The sequence below is a fragment of the Pipistrellus hanaki genome (genome assembly GCF_964339955.1).
Source record: "Pipistrellus hanaki genome assembly, chromosome: 4".
NCBI classification, from domain to species: Eukaryota; Metazoa; Chordata; class Mammalia; order Chiroptera; family Vespertilionidae; genus Pipistrellus; species Pipistrellus hanaki.
Genome location: NC_140506.1, coordinates 78,710,462 through 78,730,981, shown reverse-complemented (window position 1 = coordinate 78,730,981; position 20,520 = coordinate 78,710,462). Strand labels below are relative to the sequence as shown.

General features: G+C 34.9%; 1 protein-coding gene across 2 annotated transcripts in view; it reads right to left on the bottom strand.

Moving 5' to 3' along the window:
* The window catches only part of SMG1 (SMG1 nonsense mediated mRNA decay associated PI3K related kinase), a 101,126-nt gene that overhangs the window by 52,511 nt on the left and 28,095 nt on the right, over window positions 1-20,520 (bottom strand). For both annotated transcript variants that reach the window (XM_084880755.1, XM_084880754.1), the window contains 16 exons: window positions 18,763-18,899; window positions 17,519-17,577; window positions 15,754-15,967; window positions 13,519-13,644; window positions 12,896-12,968; window positions 11,897-11,994; window positions 9,602-9,775; window positions 7,632-7,856; window positions 5,610-5,711; window positions 4,683-4,952; window positions 2,666-2,796; window positions 2,375-2,536; window positions 1,633-1,751; window positions 1,101-1,188; window positions 910-1,011; window positions 346-486 (listed from right to left, as the gene is read on the bottom strand). In XM_084880755.1, the coding sequence (XP_084736881.1) occupies window positions 346-486; window positions 910-1,011; window positions 1,101-1,188; window positions 1,633-1,751; window positions 2,375-2,536; window positions 2,666-2,796; window positions 4,683-4,952; window positions 5,610-5,711; window positions 7,632-7,856; window positions 9,602-9,775; window positions 11,897-11,994; window positions 12,896-12,968; window positions 13,519-13,644; window positions 15,754-15,967; window positions 17,519-17,577; window positions 18,763-18,899 (2,221 nt within the window). The remainder of the gene's footprint in view (window positions 1-345; window positions 487-909; window positions 1,012-1,100; window positions 1,189-1,632; window positions 1,752-2,374; window positions 2,537-2,665; window positions 2,797-4,682; window positions 4,953-5,609; window positions 5,712-7,631; window positions 7,857-9,601; window positions 9,776-11,896; window positions 11,995-12,895; window positions 12,969-13,518; window positions 13,645-15,753; window positions 15,968-17,518; window positions 17,578-18,762; window positions 18,900-20,520) is intronic.

Sequence of the window (20,520 nt, the reverse complement as noted above, 5' to 3'; positions counted from 1 at the left end):
TAATTAGGATAAAAGGCTCAAAGACAATCTGGCTATCACAAACTAAAACATTAACTCCAACTAAGCATCTCCAGAATGTCTATTCCCCCAAACCCCTGCCCAAAGCACTGATGACAAGTTTAGATCAGTTAACTGGCAACCATTTCATCTCTCAATTTCAAAGGCTATTTTTTTTTTTTATCCAAATGCTAATTTCAAAGTAATGGTTCCTATTGAAAACTAAAATAACCCATTTTATAATATCATTTATACCAATCCTGACATTTTCTCCTCAAAAGTAGGCATAGGGCCAAGATATTTAAGTATGTTACTTTCCCCAGTTAAAGAGTCAAATAAATATCTCACCCTGTTCTATGAGAGTTCCCATACAAAATAAAACTAATAACATCAGAGAAATCTTGCGGGTGGAATGTATTACTTGGTGCTTTACTCATGTGACTTCTCAATGCCAAAGAAATTTCTTGAATTTCGGTGTGATTGTTATTGCTGTAGACAGAAAATAAAGTCACTGTCATGCAAAATGTTTTAATCAAAAGATTAGTACATACTATATAAATGGGCCATTTCCTTGCTAACTAAATTTGGAAGTAAAAAAATAAAATCGAGGCTTTAAAAAACAGAATGTTATTACAACTCTGAAATTTCTAGCTCTTAAACTTAATCAAAACAATAACTTAATCAAAACAATACGATTGCAGTTTAGTTTTTCAAATAACTGAAATACTAAGAAACATTTTGGAATTACATGAATTACTCTACACTAAATATTGTGAGCTTCTCTCTCTTCAATCACTGAGAAGTGCTATACAAGATGTGACATTAGTTCACTAATAGGTGATTTATCTTTTCCTAAACTATATTAGGCAATAAAAACAGTGGAATGTCTTTGTCCCAACAAAACTGTTATACCTCAGGACAACATCTAAAGGAACTGACTTCAACAGCTTTCCAAATGCTTGCCGAATGCGAGTCCCACTGTGAACTAACTGAACACGGCAAACATCCACACACCTGTGAAAAAATGGAACAGATGATATAGGTGTGGCAATATTTCCAAGTCATTAGGGCTAGGGTCAAAAGATAGGATCTTTAGTCCATACCTCTGTAAAAGATCATCTGGCAAAGAAGAGGACAATGCATGGAGACTGCTGCATGCTTGCAGACAGATATTCACATCTTCAACAAGAGCTATTAAAAAATTAAGAGTTATTTTCAGCTTGCCAAAGGAATTTCTATGCCAGCATATCATAATTTTCTGACATTAAACAAACAGTGAGCGCCTACTATGGAGTAAGCTCTGCCTGTGCCTAGAATTCTCACTGGCACTAACATTTGGGAAAATGATACTTAAGAGTGGCTAGTCTTTACCCAAATCTTTTTCTGAAGGAAATTTTAAAAGTTCATGAAGCATATAACATCACAAAAGCTTTAAAATGTGACAACCACTTAAACACCTAAAACTACTTATTTTTGACATATTAAGAATAAAGAAAAAACTAAAACAGATTATCCATCGCTCATTAAAATGGAGATTATACATTTTAGGACGTGAAAGTACTTAAGTGACTATCTCCCATTACCAATGATCCCTTTCTAAGTGTTAACAAAATTAAAAGAAGCACAGAAACTTACTGTTGGCTAAAAGGCCTTTGCAAAATTTATGGAAAGATGGAAGAGAGAATAAAGGTGCATATGTTTCAGACTTCTTCATTAAAACAGCCACTTCCAAAGCCCAAGTCATTAACAGTTTCCTGAAATACAAAATGCACTGTGATTTTTACATTACAAAAGATAAACTCAATGTTAAAAATCTCCACTTCTTACATTAGTTTGCTTTTGGTTTTTTAAATATCTCAAGCAATAGGAAACAATTGAAACTTTAGAAATCTGTCAAAAATTGCATGTCTTTAAAAAAAATCTATATAAATATGTTTATCCATAAAACATTGGGATTCATATGATTCTTTTGAAAAAGAATAAGAAATCCCAGATTAAACACCACCACCAAATTTTAAAGCGCTTCATAATGAAGAAGTTGCTCTACCCCATCTCAAAAATCTTCATTCCTTACTCTCAAACCATGAAGTCAAATTAATAAAAAGTGCTCTCGCCAGTTTGGCTCAAGTGGATAAAGCATCAGCCTGCAGACTGAAGGGTCCTGGGTTCGATTCCTGGTCAGGGCACATGCCCAGGTTGCAGGCTCAATCCCCAGGAAGGAGCGTTCAGGAGGCAACCCATCAATGATTCTCTGTCATCATTGATGTTTCTATCTCTCTCCCCCTCTCCTTCCCTCTCTGAGGTTGATTATATATATATATATTTTTTTTTTTTTTTTAAAGTTAGGAATTATTAACATTAAATATTACTCAGTTACCTTGTGTCCTGGTTAAGATTATCTTTCTTAAGCAATATTCCCAGGAGATTTAATATAATTGAGAAATGTTTTTTTGTAGCTGTAGTTACAGTACTAATCACGGCTCCATCAAACAAAGACGGGGATGACGAACTAAGACTACTAGATATAAAGTGATCGTGCCTGGAAGACAAAGTTTGGATCATCTTTAGTTAAATCAGCACTTTTTAAAAAAAACAAACTATACTTTAAAGGGCCTATCTAGCCCTTTAAATATTTTTTCTTTTTAAGAAATATTTGTACATACAGTACCTGGTACAATGAGAATACAAAGTGTAAAGCACTGCATACTGAATGGCAGGGAAGTGAACAGCCAGGTCATCGTGCACAATCATCAGGTTCTTACTCAGGAGTGCAAAGACAGTTGGAGACAGCGCCCACATCTGATGATGTACAAAACAAAGTGTTTGACTTCTCCAATATGTGTACCAAAGTAAATATGTCTATATATATTATAAAATTGAAATGACATGTAAATTTGGAAACAATTTAGTACACTGAAGAAGAGGTTAGCAGACACCTTTTGTTAAGATAAGAGAGTAAATATCTTAAGATTCTAGGGGCCATATGACGCTTCTATTGCAATGTCCAACCCTTCAATTCTGCCAATGCAGTAAGACATACATAGACAAACCAAATGAGTGGTTGTGTTTCAATAGAACTTTCTTTACAAAAACAGTTGTCTGGTGATAGTTGCATTCTGTAAATATACTATAATGCATTGACTTGTAATTTTAAATGGGAATTGTATGGTATGTAAATTATACATCAATAATTTTTTTTTTTTTTTTTTTTTTAAACAAAGAGAAAACAATTGGCCCATGGGCTGTAGTTTACTGATCCTGGCCTTAAAAAAAAAGCTCTCTGTACCCTTTAGTGTAATATTTTGGATTTCCTCAATTTTTCATATGTTGCAAATAGCAAAATGCCCTATCCACTGAGAAAAAAACATAGCCATCCTTAGTGTTTTACATGCTAAAATGCTCCATTCCACCTGACTACTCTATCCTCTTCTCCTTGTTCCCGGAGAGCAGGGCATAAACCTCCTCAAATCTGTATACAATATGAATTACATAACAATCAAATTTTCAAAGTGTAAAGAAGGGAAGAGTCTACTGCAGCCTTCCAACATAAGCCATAACTAGCAGTGAGGGGAGGAATAGCTATGGAGGGATAGAGATGAGGCAATCTGATCTAACAATATGAACAGCATGCAAGTATAAACATCCAAATCTTGATTTTCCCCTCCATTCTCTTAGAAAGCATAATCTTAGTTACATGCAATTACTCTTTATTAGAAACTAGAGGCCTGGTATAGGGGTGTGTGTGTATGTGTGTGTGTATTCCTCAGCCCAGTCTGTACCCTCTCCCCTCTCACAATCCAGGATGGCTGACTCCCAACCGCTCACCTGACTGACTACCTGCCTAATTGCCCCTAACCACTTCTGCCTACCATTCTGATCACCCCCTAACCACTCCCCTGCCTAACTGCTCCCCTGCCACCTGGTCACCTCTAACTGCCCTCCCCTGCGGGCCTGGTAACCTCCAACTGCCCTCCTCTGCTGGCCCAGTCACTCCTAACTGTCCTCACCTGCAGGCCTGGTCCCTCCCAACTGCCCTCCCCTGCTGGCCATCTTGTTTGTTGGAGTGATGGTCAATTTGCATATTACCTCTTTATTATACATGGTTATTATATAAGATAATGTTTTTCAATCCTGCAAGGTCCACTAGGAAAAATATATAAACCGTAGCAATAATTACAAAGAAAAAACAGGGTCACTTCACATTACTTAAAGGAAAAAAAATGTTATTCTTTCTCCAAAGAAATCATATATGAATATTCTTAAAAGTTGGCAGTCAAAAAATGAGACCATATGTAAGCACTGATTTTAGTAAAGAGAATGAGAAAAGTACTAGGGAAGGAAGATGCTACACACAAAAGAACTATATAAATTTGAGCTGTGGAAAATGTTGATAACTTTTCTATAAATATGTTAAAAGTAAATGGGAGAAATTCATAAAAAGGTTTTCTAAAAATAAAACAAGTATTTTAGACATCTTATCAGGAGTTGTCAAGGAAAGAAAGGAAAGAGAGCTAAACATAATGGCAAGAAAATATTCCTGTTAAATTATTCAGGCATGTCCTAAATATGGCCATTTGTTCCATAGGGATTCTGTAGATGCACTGACATGACGGTAAATGAAATTCATAAATATGGAATGAGAAGAGAGTTCAATTTAAATAAAGTGATTACAAGTAGAGACTCACCCCAATTAGTGAATTTTTGGCATTTCCGATTGTAGTCAGAGCACTGAGGTCAAATATAACTACAAATTTTGCATTGTCTACATTGAATACATGATTCTTAAAAGCTTCATGCTTTATTTCAGAACAGGCATCAGGAAGCTGAAGACTATGTAGCAAATTGTTTAGAGCACAAGTCATTTCTCCCAAAATTAATTTATACGCAGTCTCCAGAACAGGAATATTCTTCAGGCTGAGCACTGCTTGATAAACAGCATGGGCTGCAGCAACAACCTGAAAAAGAGAATTCAGTAAAGTAACAATTCAATGGAAAAAAAGTCTTCTATAATCATATAGAAAATAAATTACTACCCACACATGGTGATGAAGCAAATCAACTTAAGATTGATAAATTTACTGTATAGAACACTAAAGATCTTAAGTTCAAAAAACCCAACCTTTTGGGAAACTACACACTTCGGTAGGTTTCTTTGTAATAAGTTTTTTATTATGAAGAAAGGAAATTCTAAATTAAAACTGGCCACATAAAATTTCTTAAAAGGACATTAAAAAAAAAACACAACAGCCAATGTCAAAATACATATATAAACAGAATTCATTAAGACTGATTTCACTACATCTACTTATCAAGTCTATAGTGGTTTAGATATGGAGTCAGTTGAGAAGCTAATAATGAAGTTTTATGTATAATATACACAATAGTTCTCAACAAATTTAATAAAAACTAATGAAAATCTAAAAAGAATATCTGGCAATCATTCATCAAGGTGTATAGGACTGTAATCTAGAAATACCAAGTTAAAACAATCATTATAATCACTATCTTCTAAATCAAGTATTTATCATTTCATTTATATAGTCTATAAACAAGATTAACCAAACTCTTCAATGACCTAAATTAAAAAGAGTAATCATGAATGTATTACTTACCTCTTTTTCTTTATGATAACGTAAAAACAGTAGTTTGGATGATGGTATAAACAGTTTTTCTACAAATGATGATGGTAGTTTTGTATTTATCTGTTCAACAATCTAAGTGAATAAAATAAAAAAGAAATGAGCTATCAAGTCACAAAATGATATTGAGGAACCTTAAATGCATACTGTTAAATGAAAGAAGCCAATCTGAAAAAGTTACATACTGTATGTTTCCAATGACAACACTCTGTAGAAGACAAAACCCTGGAGACAGTAAAAATGTCAGTGGTTGTCGGGGTCTTAAGAGGAAGGAGGAAAAGAGAGTAGGTGGAGCACATGGGATTTTTTAGAGCAGTAAAACTATTCTATATATTATAATGGTAAATACCCTCAGAATGTACAGAGTGAATCCTAAAGTAAACTATAAAATTTAGTTAGTAAATTTTCTGTAAACCAAAACTGCTCTGAAAAATAGTCCATTTAAAAAAAAACCACACACACAAAAAAAAAACCCCCACACACCAAAATACTATATCATATATTTACTAGAGGCCTGGTGCACGAAATTCATGCACAGGGGAGGGGTGTCCCTCAGCCCAGCCTGCACCCTCTCCAATCTGGGACCCCTCAAGGGATGTCCGACTGCCCTCTCACAATCCAGGACTGCTAGATCCCAACTGCTCGCTTGCCTGCCCCTAACTGCCTGCCAGCCTGATCACCACCTAACCACTCCCATACCAGCCTGATTGATGTCTAACTGCTCCCCTGCCAGCCTGTTTGCCTCCAACTTCCCTCCTCTGCCAGCCTGGTCATCCCTAACTACCCTCCCCTGCAGGGTTGATCACCCCCAATTGCCCTCCCTTGCAGGCCTGGTGCTTCCCAACTACCCTCCCCTGCTGGCCATCTTGTGACCACATAGGGACAGCCATCTTGTGTGTTGGAGTGATGGTCAATCTGCATATTGCTCTTTTATTAGATAGGATATCTATCTATCCTATACATTTTTTAAATATAGTTTTTATTGATTTCAGTGAGGAAGGGAGAGGGAGAGATAGAAACATCTATGAGAGAATCACTGATCAGCTGCTTCCTGCACACCCGCTATTGGGGATTGAGCCCACAACCAGGGCATATGCCCTGACCAGGAATCAAACAATGACTTCCTGGTTCATAACTTAATGCTCAAGCACTGAGCAACACCAGCCAGCCAATCCTATACATTAAAAATATATTTTTTAATTAATTTGAGAGAGGAAGAGAGGGAGGAATAAAGGAAGAAAGAGGAAGAAACATTAATGAGCTGCCTCCTGCATGTTCCCCTACTGGGAATTGAGGCCACAACCCAGAACTATGCCATGACCATGAGTTGAACCAGTGACCTCTCGGTTCATGGACCAATGCTCAACCAACTGAGCCATACCAACCAAGACTATATATTCTATATTTTAAATTTCAATTTAAAATAAAACTTCTTTTTTACACCAACAAAGGGAAGTGCAGTTGTGGTAAACATGTTCAGCAGAGTATTATCTAGAATTTGCTTTTAAAATAATTCAATTGGGGATGGAGGAAGGGCAAGTCAAAGGCCTAGATGAAACTAGATAAGCCATGTGCTTTTAATGAAAGAAAATGAGTAGTATTAAGTATGTAGAAATTCATGATACTATTAATAAAAGATTGAGGGGGAATATTTATGGTTAACAATTAAAACTATAAAAGTTTCATATGGGAAACAAAACATACCAAGGTCTTTCAAGAAAACTATCAAATACCTTCTCTTATACAGTATTTATCAAGTTATTAGACAGTTTCATGTGAAGGATGATGTTTCATTAAAAAAAAAAAAAGGAATATATCTATACTGAAATGAGCCATCAAACACCAAAAGTAAATAGATACTAGGGGCAAAAGCAAATTAGATTATATAAATAAGACTAATGTACTCAAAAAAGCCCCCAAACAACCATATCAATTTAAATTTTTGGGCCTGAATACACCAACATATTAAAAAGCAACAAAAAAGAATTCACATACCAATGTGAGTAAATTCAAGACTGAGATGATATAATCTGTGCCACAAGTCTGGCAATTCTCCAGTTGATCTAATCCATATGTAATGACCATGTCACAATGTATAGTCATGCTAGGATCCAAGCTGCCGAGCAAAACACCAACACACTCATTAGCAGCTGTCAACACAGCCTCAGAAAAAAACACTTGATTTGCAGCCGTCACACATCTCATTACTCTGTATAGAACCTGCAATGGGGAAAACAAGCAGCTTTTTAAAAAAATTCACATGCTTCCACAGAGCAAAAAAATATTTTCTATTTAATGCAGTTTCAACTGAAAATTAACTGCCTGTCTTGTCAGTAGTCTCTTAATAGTCTAGTTCTCAGAGACTGAATAATAATAAGGGCATCTTTAATATAATACACAAAAATGATCTTGCCCCAAAAATTCTAAAGTACTACTGTGACAGGAAATGGAATTTGCCATCCTCTATTTCCATTCTACCGGCTTCCTATGTGCCCAATATCACTAAATAGCTTAAGTTCAGAATCTTTATAATCATAAAACACACCAGAATTTAGAACAGTAACGGTGTTAACAGCATTGGAATAACCTGCCATGAGAGTAACTTTTTATAATTTAGCATCTGGGCTTTGCACAATCAATACCAACACATAGAACTCCTAGAGACTCTTAAAACTAAACATTTGAGTCACCTTTAACTTATGAAAGTTCATGTATTAATGGTCTCTTTTGAAAGAAAAGTATTCTCATTTATAGCATATGATACCTATATGAGGATTATGAAAATTGTGTAGTTTCCAATCAAAACCCCCACTATAGTTATCAATATTAATGTACTAAATTTCTAACAAGAATAACTTTGGGGGGAGGAGGGGGAAAACAATACATTGACACAAAGATCTCTCTAAAATATTTCTATAATAGTCAACAACTACTACACATAAGTTTTTAAAACCTATGTATAGGTTAAAAAGGTCTAAAAGACCTTCATAAAATAGTATACTTAATAATAAATATCCTAGAATACTATTATATGCCTTTTGTTTTATATGAGTTAACATATTTCAACATTGAAGCAGTCATCAAACAACCTCTTTGAGATAGCTACATAGAAACAAAGTCATTAAACCATTTTGATCAGGTTTAAACTATCAACATGCTGATTTTAATTATCTTTAAGATTAGTCATTTCTGCTCAAATACACAATTAACTTACCAAGAATTACAAACATAATTAAGGTCCTATTTTATCTAGCAATATATTCAACAGAAGTAATGTTCATAAAAACTAGAATTTTGTCCCAACAGTAAAATTTTAATTATTTATATTAATTTTTTATTGTATCACACAATTCTCCCTTCCTATTCGAGTATAATGTCTCTCATCTATTATGCTGACCCATCCACCAGACATTAATACAGTGCAGCTGATATTGGGGGCTGCAGAAGTGTGGCAATCTTATAATTGCCTCAGATTTCTACACATTTTTAAGTCCTTATATATTTATATCCTTTGATGTCAGCCTATCAAGTTGTTTCATTCTGTCATGCTCACAGAAAATTATTTTTTGAGGCTTTCTCTATAGTGTGCTATTCTTAGTACATTGAAAACTAAAAGGAGCCTCAATAATTTAAAAGTAAAATAATGCTTATTAAAAGGGGGGGGGAAATGTAATATATATTCAAAACCAAGAAAAAATGGGATTAAGAAGGATCTCCTAACAGAAAAGTTCATGGACATTTTAAAATTCACAGTGGCCTTTTTTTTTTTCATGGAGGGAAAGGAAGAAGTAGGAGTAGGGTTGAATATAGTAGAATTCCCAACTTTCCTGGCTATTTAAGAAAGTAGGCAAATACATACATGCTAAACAAATAAAGGGTTAATAATAGAATACCAGGTAATCAGAAGTATTTACAATACAAAACAATTTTATTCTTGAATACTTAGAACTCCTAAAGACACTTACATCTGTTACATATGCCTCAGTAATCGGAGGACCCCGAATTGGGCTGAAGCGTTCCCCAATGCTCCTCACCACAGTACTAAATACCCTGAGAAGAGCTGCCAGCTTTGGTAATGACACTGAAGGAGGAGGTATGTCTTCATCCACTGATTCCCCAGAGGCCACATGGCTGAGGTCCTAGAAGTTAATTCACAGCATTCTTATTTAAGTAAGACACTTCAAATAACTTTATAATAGATTTTTATAAACAAAGAAGTATTTTGGCCTTTGAGAAGAAGAAACATGAATCTAGTTGTAAAAGTAGATTTACTTCTAATTAAATAACCCAATATTAACCTCAGTAGATTAAGGAAATAACCCCTGTTCCAATTCAGATAGGTATTGAGAAAAAATGAATTGTAGTATATATACTATAGTTTTATGTTGGCATAAATGAAGCCAGAAACTGTTGCCATTCCTAAATTATTTTTTGGTAAAATCTCATTCCAAGTATTCGAAATATTCAAATAAATAATAAGTACCCTACACTAAAATTATGCACACACGAGAAAGGCGGAAGGGGAAAAGGAGGGGAGAGAGAAGGAAAAGGCAGAGGAGGAGAGGTAAAAAAGTGTAATATCTGGTTTCCAGATTTATAATCTAGTTGCAGAAATAAAATATACTCAAAAAGATCAACGAAAGGACTTGTATGCATGCATATAAGCACAACAAATGGACACAAGACACTGGGGGTGGGGAGTGGGATGAGGGCATGCGACAGGGAGTAGAGGAGGCGGGGGGAAGCTCAATGGGGGAAAAAGGAGATATATGTACTATTACATGTAATACTTTAAACAGTAAAAAATAATAATAAATCCTCAAAAAAAGATGTACTCAAAAGGGAAAGATTAGTAAAAAATGGAATAGTAGAAGCAATATATCACTACTGATAATTATACAACCACATAATGAAAGAGAACTAGATTTTATGGCTACCAAAGGGAAGAGTCTCTACAAACTAGAATAAGTGGCTTCAGAGAGGCAGATCAGCTTGAAAGGTGGGAGAGGAACAAAAGACATTCGAGGTATGGGGGGCAAAGAAACATGTGGAAATAAAATATTCCCTAGCTTTTCTCTGAAATGGGGCAAGTAGACTGGTAGCATGAAAAGTAATGAATTCTTTTCTGGCCAGCATGACTCAGTGGTTGAGTGTCAAGGTATGAACCAGGAGGTCTGTTTAATTCCTGGTCAGGGCATAAGCCTGGGTTTCAGGCTTGACCCCATGTGTAGGGCTTTGACCCCCAGGAGGCAGCCAGTCAATGATTCTCCCTCATCATTGATGTTTCTATCTCTCGCTCCTTCCCTTCATCTCTGAAATCAATTAAAAAATATTTTTTTAAAAATGTAGTGATTCTTATTGGCTAGAAGTAGCCAAGGTATAACAAAAATATGAAGCTAAATCTTAATGGAAGCCTTAAACACTAAACAAGAATTATTATAGATCTGAGTTGGGAAGAAACCCAGAAGGAATCAAAGGCAGGTTTAAGCCATAACAGTAGGGCCAGGAAAGCCAAGAACCAGTAATAGAGACTTCAGCAGCACCCTTAAAGCTGCTACATGCACTTGTGCAGCTACAACAGTTGGTAGAAATCAAGTCTTGTCCTCCAAAGTATGAACTATGATCTCCAATTATGGAAGAGGAAAGTCTTTAAGGGTTTTTACACTTTTCAACAATTCATTTCACTTTTTTTTTTTTTTAATCCTCACCAGAAGATATGTCTTTACTGATTTTAGAGAAGAGAGAAAAAAAGAAACATCAATCAGTTTCTCATACACAACCCCACCAGAGAAGAACCCCAACCCGGGTACTTGCTCAACTGGGAATCAAACTGGCGACCCTTCAGTGCACAGGTCAACGCTCCAATCAAATGAACCACACCAGCCAGGACTCACCTTATTTTTTAAGTTTCTTTTAGTTAACAAAAAATCAGAAAGAATGAACTACAGAAAATATCTTCAGAAAGCTACCAACATTATTTCAAACTTTGCAAAATTAAGCCTACAATTTTTCTTTTAGTCTTTTCAGTAATTCTGCTGGTAACTTAAAAATCCATCTAAGAAAAATAAAATATTGGCAATGGTTCTATGATTCCTGTTCAAATGTCAGATGGTCTGACTTATTTTAAAATATAGCACTTAAAGATTGTTTTGTTTTGGTAGCAATTTATTTTTTTCCTTTTTATTGAATTTACTGGGGTGACACTGGTTAATGTTTTGTTTTTAACCAAAATTTTAGGAAATAATTTTCTCTATACTCACCTCAGCATATGCCTCCATATCCTCTAGAAACTGACCAAGAAGAGTAGTAGAAAAAGCAAGATCAGCTACCCAAAATGGCTCCAGACTCTGCAACCACCCTGGAAATCATATAAGTCGAAAAATAAAAATCAAAAAAAATATATATTTGAGAGCCTTATTTTAAGACATCTGGTTTTCAACTTGCCAACTCTTAAAAATATGACCTGTATCACAAAACCAGGACTACTATATTAAGCATTCTAAGCATGATTAACCAACATCTTTTAAATACTGCAAAGATAAATGTTCCCAGAATGTGTATCTCATGTCCTTATTTATTTATTTATTTTTAGCAGATTTAATAACCATATTGTCACTATACACATGGCTTAGACGAAAATGCCACAACTTACCAACCACCAGCCTGGTTACTTATTCTAGGGCCACAGCTAGCCACCAAAGGTATGCAATGATTTCCCCAGAGTAAATGTCACAGAACCAGATTCACCATCATACAGTATTTTCACAAGTTTACTACACCAAATAAGCTAAGAGAAACTGTAGCACTTAGAACGGGCTGAAGTATCTAAGTGAGTCTTGCTAGTCATTCATTTAAACTCAAAAAAAATTTATCATTTATGACAATTTTCTAAATCCATTTGTTTGTGTGTGTGTTTTAATTTAAAAAAACAAAAAAACACAAGTCACAAATATCTAGGACCTTCCAATCTATATTTTAGGGTATTACAACTATTACATCCCCTTTCTACCAGCACATGCCACAAAGGACTTAGTTAAGACCTTTCAATTTCTTACTAGAGCATTATAATCTGTAATCTTGGACTCTCCCTATCTGCTACAAAGTATACAATTTCCTTTTGAAAAGCCAAATTTAGCTAACAAATAATGTTCATTTATAAAAGCCGAACTGTATCTGTTAAATAATTAATAGCTAGTCTTTGAGGGATCAGTGTTCCTTCCCACAACAATTACATAACTGGTATATGCTGCACCACTTACCAGACACCTGCTGTGTGAGCGAAGGTTTCTGAGTATGATCTATATGCCATCCAACTAATATATCAACTGTATCCTGGATGGAAACAGAGAAGGGAAACGAGCAAATATAAATTTAAGGTCTTACTACTATTCCACTTTTAGGTGATTTCAGAGTAAGTGACCCTAGAAAGGACTACCTACTTGACATTGAAAGTGAAAAAGGGAGTGTCAGAAAATAGTGTTTATAAAAACATTAATGCTGCACCATTCAATCCTGGATCCTTAAAACATCACTTAATTATACTCAAAGGATCAGAAGCTTTGTTTTCTACTTGAGTTCCCAGGTCTTTATACATGCAATCAATCTCTTTTTTTTTAAATATATTTTATTGATTTTTCACAGAGAGGAAGAGAGAGGGATAGAGAGTTAGAAACATCGATGAGAGAGAATCATTGATCAGCCGCCTCTTGCACACCCCCTACTAGGGATGTGCCCGCAACCAAGGTACATGCCCTTGACCAGAATCGAACCTGGGACCTTTCAGTCAGCAGACCGACGCTCTATCTACTGAGCCAAACTGGTCCCAGCACATGCAATCAATCTCTTGATCTATCATCAGAAAAGAGGAAGTTGGGGTACTCACCCTAAAGTTAGTGCTGAAAATATGAGGGTAGCATCGAGCTACTAAAAGAATGCACTTAACACATTTGCAAAGTAATTCTGGTGTATCCACATTTTCAAGAATGGACTGCAGGCTGGTCATTACAAGCTAAAAAATAAAAATTGCAAACCATGAACATTCAACAAAACAAAGCAAATTAGGTTCATTATTTAATAGTGACTGTATCCAAATCTGACTATAATACCAAAGAAAATAAATTCTATAGTTTTAGCTCAAAAAAAAATTTCATTCCACTAAGATATTAGGCTGGAAACAAATACTGTTTTCTCCTCTTTGATGTCTGTTAAAATTATTTCTAAGTAACGTCTACATTATTCCTAAGTGCTCTCTTTAATGCATTGATGCGATTAAATTTCAAGTACAAAAACTAATATGTGCTTAGGAACATTTAAAAAATACAATTAGTTTCTAATTAAAAAAAATAGAACCGTTTATGCTTGAAAATATTACTACATGTTTTAAACTAGAATGACTTAAAGAGATTAACATGGCCCCAACTCTTGATGACTTATAGGCTCATATTACCACTCCATATTTCTTTTAAATAAATATATGTCATACCACTCATAGAATATTTTGCAGCTATTTAAAGCCACTTTTTCCCCCCAGAAGTGAAAGTTTGTCTTTACAAAAGAATGTTAAAAATACAGAAATGGTAGAATTAAAAAACATTTTTCAACAGCCAATGTTATATAAACTATAGACAGAATATGAATGGGTGCTAAAAATCATTGAAATATTACTAAAAAACAGTATACCCAGAAGGTCTCATAACGTCATGCCCAGATTAATCACTAAATACAAAGAGGGGAAAAAATAAACCTTCACAATGGAAAGACCTACTGTAGTAGTCATTACCTCAACCAGGTAATCAAACTCTTCATCTCAGAGAAGACAACCTGAACTTATGTGCCTACTGGTGTGATGCAACAGTAAGTATAAACTTTCTATGAAGTATTGGTGATCAAATTGTCTAAACTAAATCTAATCAGAAAGAAATAATCAGATAAGCCCAGAAAGTAGATCATTCTATAAAATAAGGGGGACAAAAAGGTACAGAGAACTTTCTGAGAAAGATTAAAGAGGCACAAACTGAACACAATGCCTGAATTTTATGTCGGGTAAGACATAAGATATAAAAGACACCTTAGAGGTACCTGTAGAAATCTGAATATAGGTTGTATTATGTAATAAAATTATCATTTTGTTATATATGAGAACAGCCTTATTTTTAGGAGATACATGTCAAAGCATTATGGGGTAGATTATCAAGATATGTGTAATTTATTTTCCAATAATTCAGCAAAAAGTATTATGGGTATGTATAAAAATCAAATAAATGTAGCAAAATATTAATAAGTGACAAATCTAGGTAAAGGATGTATGGGAAAAGTTCATAATATAAAAACTATATATGATAGCCTGGCCAGCAAAGCTCAGTAGTTGAGTGTGGACTATGAACCAGGAGGTTACAGTTCGATTCCCAGTCAGGGTCCATGCCCAAGTTGAGGGCTTGATTCCCATTGTGGGGCGTGCAGAAAGCAACAGATCCATAATTCTCTCTCATCATTGATGTTTCTCTCTCTCTCTCTGAAATCAATAATAAACAAACAAACAAATAACTAACTAACTATACAGGATAAGCCCTTTTGGTGTTATGCTATAACAGATAATTTTTTTATCTTTTCCAAACACTTTTTTCATGATCTCTAGAATCAAGGAAAAAATGCATCCTTTAAAAAGCCAGAATAGAATTAAGTAGGGCTGATATCAATTTATACAATTACTTTACATTACTTGGAATAAAAATATTTGACATATTATCAAACTTAAAAAAGCCTAGTATGACTTGTGATGTTCAGTTTCTGTCTCCCTCAAAAAATGAGAAGCCCCTCCTATTCCACGAAGTTCCTGTTTTTAAAACCTGCAAATAATTCTAGTACAGTACTAAACAAATTCAAAGCAGAGAGGCGGGGGGGGGGGGGGGGGGGGGGGAGAGAACCTAATTTATTTTAAGGCTATCTTTAATGTGTGTCCTTTACTCAAATTCAAAGAGAGGAATTTTACTTATATCACATTTACTATCAATAGATAGCTCTATTATAAGTTTCCTTTTTTCAAGCCTCCCTCCGTAGGACATGTATTAAAGACAATTTTCTTTCCAAGCACTTAAACACCCCCTACCCCCAATCTTACCTGCATTACAGATGAAAAGGCTTTCTTTTCTCCTACAGTCTCTAGTGCTTTGTAGGTGGCACATAAGTAGAGGAGTTTAACTTCATCTTTTGCAGATGAGCTAAATTTGCTAAAAATCCACTTGAAGATCTTCTCAGCCTCATAGCTCAGAGAGGCACAAAGAAGGCCAAGACAGCAAGCTCCTTCTTGTCTCAATTCCTGAAGCAATTTGCTACTGTGTTTATTTTAATGCAAATAAAACAAAATACACAAAAAGCTTAAGAATGACACATCTTACAAAACAATGTTTAAATGATTCCTTTTTAAATTCTATTCAAACTATAGAAAAGGTTGAGATTTTACTCACTTAAATATTCTCTATTCTTTCTATCCTGCAGTACTTAAAAGCACCTTAATTAGACACTGGGGTTTCTTTTACAGATTCAATTACTTACAAACAGTAAGGAAAGACCAAAAAATACTAAAATTCATGCTTTTAATTCCATCTCAAGCTTCATTAAATGATTCACAGAAAAAGGCAGTAATAATTAGATAAAACACACTATAAATATATATACTATATAATGTTCAATATGTAAGAGCTATAAAAATAGGAAATTTATATGTTAAATAAACTTAACCCTTTGCACTCCGCTGTCTCCTCTCAGGGGACATCAGAATTCTAGCATATCACTCGGATGTCCCCTCTCAGGGGACATTGCAGTTTATTAGTGATTACGGGGAACTGAGTTAATTCAACGCACGTTTCCGCCGTTAGCGTCGAGTAGCTGGTAGCCAATGTCCAGAATGGTTCGGAGTGCAAAGGGTTAAAAGAATAACAACACTCATCCTATATAATAAAAGCCTAATATGCTAGGTGTCCGGTCATCTGGTCAGCCATTCAACCAATCAAAGCATAATATGCTAATGATATTCTAAGGCCGCTCAACTACTTGCTATGACGTGCATTGACCACCAGGGGGCAAATGCTCCAATCAGTAGGTTATAACGCTTGCTGCTGGGGTTTGGTCGTGAAGCCCAACTGTAATCCTTCCCCTCCCCGACTGGCCAACATCCCACATCCCTCCCTGTCCCAATCATGCACTGGTGGGGTCCCATGACCTAGCATGCACCCTCTCGCAATCTAGGACCCCTTGGAGGGTGTTGGAGAGCCAGTTTCAACCTGATCCCCACAGGCCAGGCCAAGGGACCCCACTAGTGCACGAATTTGGGCACCGGGCTTCTAGTTTAAGTATAATAGGTTACTGTATAAAATAAACCACCATAAAACAGTAAGGTTCATTACCTGCTGAGATAAATTTTGGGTGCTTTCCAATACTACAATTCTTTGGAAGCCACCATACAAATAAATGACTACATACCTTTGGAGAACCCCAGTAGCCCCATAGACTAGGTTTGAGCTGCCCAAAAAAGGAAGATCCATTTCACCTTTACTCTCTAAGCAATTTCAAAATTCTCTAGTTTACAAACATTAACTGCATTCATTCATAAATTCATTCATGCCTACATTAAGAGTTTATGTCACTCTATATATGAATCCTCAATTATTCAGTTATATTAACAAATTTTTAAAAATTGTATTTCCTTTCAAGGATTCCATTTGTAGTCAATGGTTACTAACATATAAATACTTTAGCACAGATAAAGATGACAAGAGAACCCAATGAAACATTAAATAGATGTTCATAAACCAATGGGTTTATCTTGTTTATTTTTTAATAATTTCAAAAAATATACATTTTAATTTAACCATTATGTTACTTACCTTTCATTAAGCACATCATGTACAGCAGTCAAGATATTATCCAATTGTTTAACTAGTACCTTAAAAAAAAAAAAAATTTTTTAAAACTTCAAATTCCTGTACTATTAGTAACACTGTATACTTTTTCTTGTGTCCCCTTCCAAATTATAACTGGATAACAGCTCACAGTCCCTAATTAGCATATATCAGGAATGCTGTAAATTTCCTTTGACTATGAAAAAAATTTATCCACATAAAACAGATCTGCCCTAACTGGTTTAGCTCAGTGGATAGAGCGTTGGCCTGTAGACTCAAGGGTCCCAGGTTTGATTCTGGTCAAGAGCATGTACCTTGTTTGAGGGCACATACCCGGTGGGAAGTGTGCAGGAGGCAGTTGATCAATGTTTCTCTCCCATCGATGTTTCTAACTCTCTATCCCTCTCCCTTCCTCTCTGTAAAAAAATCAATAAAATATATTTAAAAAACAAACAAAAAAACAGAGCCATGATCATCAATGGGGGCAAAAAAAAAAAAAAGAAAAAAGAAAAACCCTCAAAAGATTTGTTTAATTTACTCTGAAATACATTTAAAAAAAAAAAATGAATTGCTGGGGATAGATGATTATATAATAAAGCAATATGGTAAAATGTTAATGACAGAATTTAGATGATGTTCACTATAAAATTCTTTCAATTTTTTGTATATTTATAATTTTTCATAATAAAATTTGGGGGTTGGGGGAAGCTTGCTTTATTTGATTCACCATACAATTTCTCATTAATTTTTCTCTTACTCCATATCAAATTCTTAATTTAACATTAGGAGAATTACCTGGGGTAGAGAGAAATATGTAACTGCTCCTGCATTTTGTCCTTGAGAGAGTTTTTCCATTTACTTGGCACTGGTCACCAAACCAAACTCACCCCATGAACAAAATATGTAACCCCTACCCCAATTTCACATATGAAAAACAACAGATATTTTGTTCTGAAACACAGAAAAAAATTTCTCAAGACAACACAATACCTGTGTTAAAAGCACTTTATTGCAGAACCACTGTGGATCCAATGGTAGATAAATTACAGAATTAGGGGCATTAAATTCTAGATCATCATAATCAAGCCAAATTTATCTAGAATAAGAAATCCCTATTCTTGCTGCTTAGAAGCAAACCCCTTTTCTTCTTAAACCACTCCGGATAGCATTTACCTCGTTTACTATGGAAACATAAAAATTATCAACATTTCCAAACATGCTGTACTTACCAGTTTATTTTCTGGTTGCTGAATAAATTCCTTCAATTGCTTTACAGTAGTCAGTCTTCTGTCTCTGTCGTCTTCCCGGGTGATCCTCCGAAGAAGATTCGACAGTCGAGACTCATCAGAGTAAGACATCGATCGCTCTGTGAATATAAACATTTGTTATCCATTAAGTATAAGTAAGCATAGAATTATATCTCAAATATTTTAAAGTACATCAAAAATCATAGTCGCTGGACAATGAAAGCAGGTCCCATCACACTTTTGTTCATAACTATATAAACGAAGCCCCAGCAGACAGCTGGGAACATGACAGACCCTCAGAAGCTAAAAACCTCAGAAAATATCTCATTTTAGAGGATCAGCTGAGAGCGAATCAGAGAAGTGTTAAAATAAGATTAGAAGACTGGTAAGACTTTCAAGAAAGGATTTTTAAAAAGGGTTAGAAATTGTTTTCTTCAGATCTATTCCAAACTGTTTTCAACTTCCAAGTAAGGAGCATGGGTATTGTTAAAAGACTTCGATAGGTTAGGGGTAAATTCTCAACCAGGGAGAAATAGGCTATATGTTTCTATTTCTCACCTAGGTATCCCACTGGGAGGCTCAGAGCCCCTTGTTCACATTATGATCATTTTCCTAGCACAGAGTTTTGATGAACTGAATCATGTTTCACTATTACCTACTATGTGTAAGGTATGCTGCAACTCAAAAAGTGGCAATTCAGAACCTTTCTTCCCTTTACTTTTTAATGACAAGAACAAGTGGGAATGCTTAATGTTTGACAATAAATATTCATTTAAGTATTAAAATTTTCTTTTGAAGTTTTAGCTGTGCTATTTATCATAATTAACCAATGTACATTAACAAATCATGCCAAAGGGTCTGACAGTTTCATTTCTCTCTAAGGCATGAAAGAAAAACTACAGTAAAAGAAATGACAACATATGAGACAAGAAATAAGAATTTCTGAAATTCCTAGCCCATTGAATATTTCAGTAAGAATGAATACAGAATATATCATTAGGACACCAGACTGGAAACCTAGATTTTATTTACAATTCTGCCAACTGCATAACTCGGAGCCTGTGAGGAGAAAGAACTAGACTAATTTAGTGTTAGAGTCGCTTTCCAATTTCTTTCACACATAAGTCTAAGACTTCAAACACTATTTAGAAACAGTACAACCTCTGGTTTAGCATTCTACTTCTGGAAACTTATTTTTTTTAAATCATTTTCAAAAGCTATATGCACAAAGATGTTCACCAAGATCCCACAACACATACATACACACACCCCAATGGAAAAGGTCATAAACTAAATGTCCAAAGAGTAACTCTTTCCAACAAAATATATAAATCAGAAATCTTGATTTCACACTCAGTCTTACTAATACAATAAATTTCTCTTAGGAAAAAAATTTTTTTTACCTCTAATCATCTGAATTTTCAGGGTACTTTATATACACTGAGGTTTGTGTTATAAGGCAGAAAATGGTTTCAGTGTATTTCACTTCCGAAAGGGTCCACTCCATGTATACCCATATCCCCCACAGGCATTAGGATTCAAAAACGTGCGGCAACAAGAAGCCCACTGTACACATTCAATAGCCACAATCATCAGGAAAACCTTTCTTTAAAATCTTACCCAGTCTTCCAATCTTATTTTAACAGAATTCTCTTCTAAAAAGTATTAAAATCTTTCTGGTAGGACTTTACTCTTAATTCATAGGAAAAGGAATGCAAAAAAATTATCATGTGCACAGGT